Below are 8587 nucleotides of genomic sequence, written 5' to 3'. Positions count from 1 at the left end.
GAGATAAGGTTATATTCATGTCACAAAATATTATCATTTGATAATTCAGGCATGAACAGATTAACCTGCCCAAGGAAACACAAGTATTGAACAGTAAACTCAAACCCAGGCAGTTTCAAAGCTCAGTTCTTAACCACTCACCAGGCCCTCTGGGTGAACCGATCTTGTACCCTCCCCTGTGAAAACTCACCTCAGCCTTCCACTCAGCTACCTATTTTCTCCCATCTATCACCCATGACATTCCCTCCTACATTCTTAGAATCTCCTCTCTTTGTTCATTAATCAAGGAAAATGTGGTAAGGGAAAACACGGCCAAACTAATGGTTTTGGTAGGGGATAACAGATCTGAAGTTGTTGATTGATGGCCAATGAAATGTCATACTTAGTTCATTTCCAGGTGACCTCCATGGTGATATAATGTTCATTTGGTGGGATATTTGTGTGATCATCCAGTTATTGCCTATACGTTGTTTCATACCGAAAAATGCTGCTAGAGGTTAGCTGCATTTGGTGTCAACAACACACATCTCTTGAAGGAATATGCATTAATTTCCCAAAGCACCAGTTTAAAAGACAGTGTAACAAACAGAGTAGTTTGCGTTTGTATTTTAAACTTTTAATTCACTGCCTAATGTTCAAAAAAAATGAACTGAAGTGTAATTGATTATATAACTTTAATATTTGAAAAAATTTATCCAGAAATTAACAATATAATACAATACACATTTGTACAAAAAAGAGGGGCGGTTAAAAACTTCTGATCATACAGACAAAAATATGATTAATTAAAGATTACAAAAGGACAGAACATTGTGTAAATACTGATAAATACTGTGCAATGCTTTAATTTACTGTGGCAGATACAAAAATCAAGAATTCATGAACAGATTATATAAAAAGAAAGCAACTACATGAATTTTCTAGCTGTTTAAATTAACGAAATATAACAGTAGTGGTTCTTTTAAAAAATGAGGTATTAATTACACTGTAAACCAAAACCAGAGCATAAATAAATAAAGGCAATGTGCAATTTAGTGATAAATGATTATAAATTTCAACAACAGACAACAAAGATTTTCCAGTTATTTATGGGCTCTGCCATTTAAAAATCTGGCTTGCTTGTATACTTCTTATCTAAAAATGACACAGCTATTGATATACAAGCACATCACAGACATGCAGACCAAGCCAACACAGTTTTCCCATCTCTACCAAACAGAAGTTTTGTTTACATGTTATTTAGAACACTTAAATCTGGTTTCTTATACATGATTCTTTTGTGCTTATTAGTTAGCAGTGACCTACATTAGACACCTTACTTTCTAGTTCAAGCAGTGTGAGAGAGAAGCAGTTTTATCTGCACATGGATTACAAACAGAGCAAACAAAACAAAACCAACATGCCCTTAAATCTCATAGGCGTTCCAAGAATTCTAAGAAGAAAAATCCTTTAAATAGTATGTCCAAGTGGAAAAGTGGAACCACTTCTGTCTCAAACAGAATAGTAAATGAACTAACTCCTTTCCTCCAAGATTCACAAGTTGGCTCTGGAAATGCAGAACAGGCTGATTAGTTCCTCCACCCTAGAAGACTTCTGCTGGTGGGGGTGTAGGAATCATAGCAATAAGAGAGTAGTGTAACTTGGAAATCGGGAAAGTGTTATTTGCATGTGAACCATGTGCTGGTACTAAATGCTGGCTTCATTATTATTGCAAATACACCTTCAGAGTTTTCTGAAGGAAAGCTATCAAAGTATAATACGGAAGTCGATTTGGAAATACTGTAATGTGCTAATAAAACTGCTTCATTTGCTGTAAATTAAAACCATTTACTGTCTGACTTAAAATGCAGTTTCTTTTTACATGCTACTTTATTAAGAAACTCCAAAAAGGGTACTTTTGAATTTGCTATATTCAGAATCCAGTGAAAAACAAACATTTGGGCCAAAATGTTAAACCTTATCTTTACATCAAGCTATGTCACTGAGTGTCTTTTGCTTTGCTTCATGTCATTTTGACACAAATGTTACCGTACTCACTTTTGTCAAATATCTTACCCTACTTGTTTTCAAAAATTAGTGTCTCAGTACAACAGGTGATCAAAAAATACTATAAATAAGTCTTGTAAGTCAATCAAAGTGTATATAAATCAGCTCTCTCTTTTTGTGCTTGTAACTGACTTAATTTATCAGTGACTAGTCAGATCTATTTCCTTTCTAATATTCTGACCCTTAAGAAGAAAGGATTATACAGACATTACGGAGTATTCAAAGTAACTAGTTCACTGCGCACGTGCATGCAGACTGACGATACTTAAAAGAATATAACCTTGAGTCCAATTAGTCTGAAAATAGTTACACTCTTGTACAATCATCTTTATTGATTTGTAAAAGCTGTACACACATCTAAAACCCTGAATTTACTTTGTAAAAATAAATCTTTAGCAATAAATGGCACTATCAAAATCCCATTATTCTCAGGCTATTATGTAGTTATTTACATGCTGATTTTCAGGAACGGTTGAAAAGAATCTTTAGAGGACCAAAGCCAGTATATCAAAAAATCCCCCTGTAAATTGCATTTGCAATTATACTGTTGTTTAACCGCTATATGAAAATATGGCTACATGCCCCACATTAATGATAATGTAGCTATCCATGTTGCTACTGTGTGTGAGCAGCACACGCTTTGCCACTGGGCTCCACCCACTCGGTCATCGCTGCGTTCTGTACTGCATGATGCTTCCCCAGTGGAACACCTGTGACACACTGCTTATGGAGGGTGATACAGTGCTATAAAAAGAGGGACTGGACCCACCTGTCTCTGCCATCCGGTCTTTTTCACACTCAAACTGTGCTGTGTTTTTAGAAAACCATGCCTCTACTGAACACGCTTCATATTTGATTTTTTAAAAAAAATGTCAGTCTTTTAAAGTTGGTGAGCTTTTTCAAGGTATTTTGAGACAGAAAACATGAAAAGGTTAAAGGCACAATAAGAGGGAAGTGAATGCTACATATAAATGTATTTCAAGTCTTCTTGGTTACTCCAGTCCAAAACCTTCTGAATTTGAAATTCCAATGATCAATTTCTGTTTCAGGTCCTTTTTGCTCTTGTAGGGGGGAAGGCAAAGTTGATTGAAGCAGGTGTGGGCCACAGGCAACCTAGGGGAAACATTTTCTTCAAAGATACCAAGTCTTAAAACACAGAATGACTGCTAAGCAACTTTCAAAGTACCTGCACACACATACTCAAATCTATTTTACTAGACTAAGACGACTCATCCATTCCTTTACTGAACAAATACTTCTGGAGTACCCACTGTGTATGAGGCACCATTCCATACCCTGTGGCTGGGTTTATTGACAAGACAATGGCCCTGCTCTCACAAACCTTACATTCTAGAAGCATTATTTTTAGAGTCAGACAAAGCAATCTGAATACCATCTCCCTTACTTTCTGGCTGTGAGATCTCGTTCAAGTGGCTTCATGTCTCCAAATCTCAATTGCCTCATCACATAAGGCAAACTATCCGAATGGGTGGAAAAGGCCCAGTAGAATAACTTATTATTTTAGCCTTGACTGTCAAAAAATCATAAGAACATTTCTGAGACACTTGATACCCACACTTCTCCTGTAGCTGCCCTCAAGATACATGCAACCTTCATCCTCTGAATCTTTCTGAGTAGATCTCCCAACCCTCTACCCGATGACACTGTTATCTAGATCCAAGATTCCAGCAGAATTCTTAGACCCTTTCCCTCAGTTTATATGAACTGCACAGAATCAGAACAGCTGTTGGTGGCAGCAGTGATAAAGGAAAGGACAGACTTCAGTTCTAATTGATGAAAGGAAGAACTGACAGAACTCAGGGAATATTTAGGGCAGGAGAAAAAAATATTTATAATCAAAGTAGTATCTACTCAAATTAGCTCTAGAAATTACGGTGAGATTGGGAAAAGAAATAAGTAGATCAACATTACCCCACCAACACTCTAGAAAATAATTTAAAGCCATCCTCAGCATCAATTTCATATGCAAAGAGCACTAGATTAAGGGAAAAAAAAAACAAAGACCAGCACTAGAGGTATGGGGTCGCTGAGGGTTGGACACGACTCAGTGACTTCACTTTCGCTTTTCACTTTCATGCACTGGAGAAGGAAATGGCAACCCACTCCAGTGTTCTTGCCTGGAGAATCCCAGGGACGAGGGGAGCCTGGTGGGCTGCCATCTATGGGGTCGCACAGACTCGGACACGACTGAAGCGACTTAGCAGCAGCAGCAGAGGTGTTCCAATACAACAGGACTTCTGAAACTAATTATAATAATAGCCAAAAAAACTCACCTGGCATCTTAAATAAAAAGACTTTTAAGGAAAAATGAAGGTCAGACAATCTAAATACCATGAAAAGCAAGCTAGATTCTGGAAGTGATGATAAAGTAATTGACTTAGCAAAGTAAAAAGTTGATGGAAAGAAATTATTATCAGTTAGTATTGGTATGTCTCAAAATTAATAAATAACCTTAAGCCATAGTCTATCTTACTTCAAAGCCATGTTTACTTCGAGGATTTTTCTACGAAAACAACTTCATATTGAAAGAATCTTCTAATTCCAACTATACTATTATTAGCAAAACCTATAGATTAAAAAAAAAATGAATGACAATCTGGAAATTTACCAGTTAGTAGAAGTTTCATTCTTTGAGATTTTAAAGTTTAAATCAGCCATTCCTCCTACAGGAACTCTGTCACTTCCTGTAGTAAAATGTAACAACTTCTTTTGAAGATCAAGAGGAAATCCAAGCACAACATCCCAAAAGTATCTAGAGAACACCAAAGGAAATTTATATAAAATGTATATAAAATGACAGAAGTCCTGCAGATGAGAATAAAATAATATAAAGTAAGCTCTAGGGAAACAACTTCCCTTAAAGGTACATACTACTCTCAAACTGAAATGGAGGCTTCTATATATAAATTAGATTTTTGACTAACATCATTATAAAAATAGTCCAACAACGGAGAGTACATAAGCCATTTTTCTTCTATATAATTTTCTGTATTTTTCAACACAGTGCTATTAAAAGGCTTTTTATAAGCATGGCATCCCTGCAATTCTAGGACCAAAGTTATTTTTTTAAAAGAAGTCAACTCTCTGGACTTCTGTAGAAACTTACCTTTATCACTTTCTCCCAAGGGGACTGCTAAGTGACTTCATATTGAATATTCTCACATTACTTTCAAAGGATAAAAGAAGGCAGTGTGGGCTGTACAAGATTTCTGGTGACTTAACTTGATTCAAAGATTGTAAGCTACACAAGTAAACCAACCACATTCTCCTTCATTCCCTCCTCAGCAGCCTCGCTCTCAGAAGCATAAAGAGCTCACCGGATAGTCAAGTCAGTTTTTGCGTAACCATCGTACTGTGTACTTCTCTGGAGGGCATGCATATCCAGTTCAGGACTTCCACAGACCAGAATTTCAACCTCTTCTGGGCGAAGCAGCTGCCAATAATTATTTATCAAAAATAATAAGAAGTGATGATCAAAAAAAGTGAAACTGGAACTGTTTTCACTGAATCAAGCAACAAAAATCATGACCTTCTTAGAGTAAATCAAACCATTTTTTAAGGAAAAATATTCTCCATTTATATTTTTCCTACTGAGATATGTTTGCTTCTGAAAGTTTATAAGTTTTGTCTGACTCTTAGATCCCCCTTTTGCAAATAACAGCAACTAGCTAGAAAAACAAGCAGATGACTTAGCATAAATCCAAATTACAGCTCTTCCCCAAAACCCAGCTTGAAACTCTTTCAGCTACTCTAGCATCTACTGACATGCCTGGATCCAACATCCATGAAGCCTCCTGTGCACAATGTGGCGTCTGAGAAGCAGCTTAGTCTCCTACATAGCTTGTCTCCCACCCAAAGAGATTAGAATTTAAAAATGAAGACTTGCTACACTACTTATTTCCCCTCCTTCCACCCCTATAAATGCAATGCATCACAGACAAAACTTAATTAGAAATCAACAAGTGCTCCATATTCAAAGGTACTTTCAATAAACATGTGATAAAGACCATCACATACTGAGAGTTGGACTATAAACAAAGCTGAGTGCCAAAGAACTGATGCTTTTGAACTGTGGTGTTGGAGAAGACTCTTGAGAGTCTCTTGGACTGCAAGGAGATCCAACCAGTCCATCCTAAAGGAGATCAGTCCTGAATATGCATTGGAAGGACTGATATGGAAGCTGAAACTCCAAAACTTTGGCTACGTGATGCGAAGAACTGACTCATTTGAAAATACCCTCATGCTGGGAAAAGACTGAAGCCGGGAGGAGAAGGGGACAACAGAGGATGAGATGTTTGGATGGCATCACTGACTCAATGGACATGAGTTTGAGGAAACTCTGGGAGTTGGTGATGGACAGGGAGGCCTGGTGTGCTGCAGTCCATGGGGTCACAAAGAGCTGGACATGACTGAGTGACTGAACTGAACTAAACTGAAAGACCGTCACTCTAAAGCAAGTTCTCTCCTATGCAAAATAATTCACATGGACACCTCACTCCAAACCCTCCTTATAAAACTGAGTGGTGATGGCTTGATGGAGTGTGCCCAGAGGAGCAGGGATGAAGAGACACTTTTATGACATTTCTGATACGGTGTTCTCAACAGCAGCTGACCCATACTCACATGGCTAAGAAAAAGTCAGACCAACCAGAGCCCACCATGACTCTAGAGACAAACTACTTCCCGTGGGTAAAAGGCCACTCAGAGTTTCTGGGTGACCCCTGAAGAGGAATGAAGCAGCTATAAAAACCTGTTCCTTAAACAGTGAGAAGCTGTAGCTTTTGCCTGGAGCTTATGTGTTAACCACTTCCCATGCTTTACGCCTCAGTTTTAAAGATCTGGAGCCCTTGGGGATCTCTTCATCCACTCTGCTTGGGGAAATTTTTTAAAGCTTAGAAGACATAGTTTAAGACATAGCATGATGGGTGGTGGTGGGGGGGGGGATGGAGTTGACTGGTCTTTTTTCCCTTTAGAAAATTAAAGCTGAAATGAGAGAACTATTTTTATTTCCAGCTCTGTTTTAAAAACTAGAAAACAAATTTTTTTTAAATTTAAAAGCTAAAAACATTTTTTTTTAATTTAAAAGTTAAAAAAAATTTTTTTTTAATTTAAAATGTTTTAAAGAATTACTTGTCAATATCATAGTATTGCAAACCCTAACTGAAAGCATGAAGCTTTAAACTCACCATTAGGGCATTTGAAGCACACACACTATGAAATCCGTAATAAAATGCAGCAAACTGCTTATAGATGGATTTGTTGAGAAGAAAGTCAATATAAAGCTGTACATATTCTGAAAAGCAATTTTACATCTGTTAAATAATAAAAGTAAACAGCAAACACTAATGCACTTTAATTAAGAAATGGTGTTTTAACTTACCTTTCCTATTTTGATTGGTAACTGGAATTTTATCACCACCTGGCTTTAAATTATAGGACTTAATTATTCCAAATTCTTCTTGAAACACCTGATGGGAGATACCGACACACCACATTTATTGGTATATGTTAACAAACTTCAGTGAACAGGTTTGTAACATCTAAAAAGAAAAGTTTTCCCCCCTTTTCTAAATTACAAAATACAGAAAGGTTAGGCTCTTGTGATATTTGTATTAAGAATGGTGTCATGAAAGCATTTTGGAATAAAAAAGTGAGGTCTTAACCCTCTTGAATACAGCTAAACACTTTACTGACGTTTAAAAACATTTGTGTGACCTTTTGGGTAGCACTCAGGCCTCTGGAGCTATGTGGATTACTATCATTTCCACCTTCCGATTATTTTTAGGCGAGTGGAAATGAGAGAATTTTTGTCTGATCGATTAACTTCTGCTCCTTCTTGTACTGAACCAGCAGAAGAGGCTTGTTTTTAGAAGGTGAAAAGCTCTGAGAAAGTAACTGCGTCCAGGATATAGGCCAGGTGCCTTGCAGAGTACCCTCACCCTTGCTGGCTTTCTTTGATTGCTTACTTATACATGTCTGCTTCAATGTCTTTGGGCTTCCCTGGTGGCTCAGACGGTAAGGAATCTGCCTGCAGTACAGGTGACTTGGGTCTGATCCCTGGGTCAGGAAGATCCCCTAGAGTAGGCATGGCAACCCACTCCAGTATTCTTGCCTGGAGAATCCCATGGACAGAGGAGCCTGGCAGGCTACAGCCCATGGGGGTCAAAAAGAGTTGGATGCAACTGAGCAACTAACACTTACTTTTTCACTGTTTTTATCGGGTTAAGATCCTTTAAGACAGGGAGTGGTATGTACAGATCAATCCTTGCTCCTCTTTTCTAATGATGGGTATATGGTAACAAATGGTATTTTTCATGTATAAAATACCTGGTTAACAGAAAGCTATTTGCCCTTAATGGTACCTGAAATGTGGAATAGAAATCTTCTTCAACATTGCCTTCATATGACAGGAGTTCACTTAATCCATGGGCCAACTCCTGTAAAGAGAAACCTGTTATTTGTGTTTTTAAATCAAATAGTACTACCCAAAACAGTAAACCAGATCTACTACAGCTCACTT

The 8587-nt window shown here is 37.5% G+C and overlaps 1 protein-coding gene across 2 annotated transcripts in view; it reads right to left on the bottom strand.

Moving 5' to 3' along the window:
* Positions 1-655: 655 nt before the first annotated feature.
* HECTD2 (HECT domain E3 ubiquitin protein ligase 2) overlaps positions 656-8587 on the bottom strand; it is a 72888-nt gene continuing 64956 nt past the window's right edge. For both annotated transcript variants that reach the window (XM_027960547.2, XM_060404612.1), the window contains exons 16-21: positions 8430-8504; positions 7448-7535; positions 7254-7360; positions 5385-5500; positions 4676-4819; positions 656-3159 (exon numbers count right to left, since the gene is read on the bottom strand). In XM_027960547.2, coding sequence (XP_027816348.1) covers positions 3039-3159; positions 4676-4819; positions 5385-5500; positions 7254-7360; positions 7448-7535; positions 8430-8504 — 651 coding nt within the window. In that variant the 3' untranslated portion in view covers positions 656-3038. The remainder of the gene's footprint in view (positions 3160-4675; positions 4820-5384; positions 5501-7253; positions 7361-7447; positions 7536-8429; positions 8505-8587) is intronic.

This window comes from Ovis aries, chromosome 22 (assembly GCF_016772045.2).
Source record: "Ovis aries strain OAR_USU_Benz2616 breed Rambouillet chromosome 22, ARS-UI_Ramb_v3.0, whole genome shotgun sequence".
Classification (NCBI taxonomy): Eukaryota; Metazoa; Chordata; class Mammalia; order Artiodactyla; family Bovidae; genus Ovis; species Ovis aries.
Note: the sequence above shows the minus strand (reverse complement) of the source record. Positions and strands in the feature narration are given on the sequence as shown.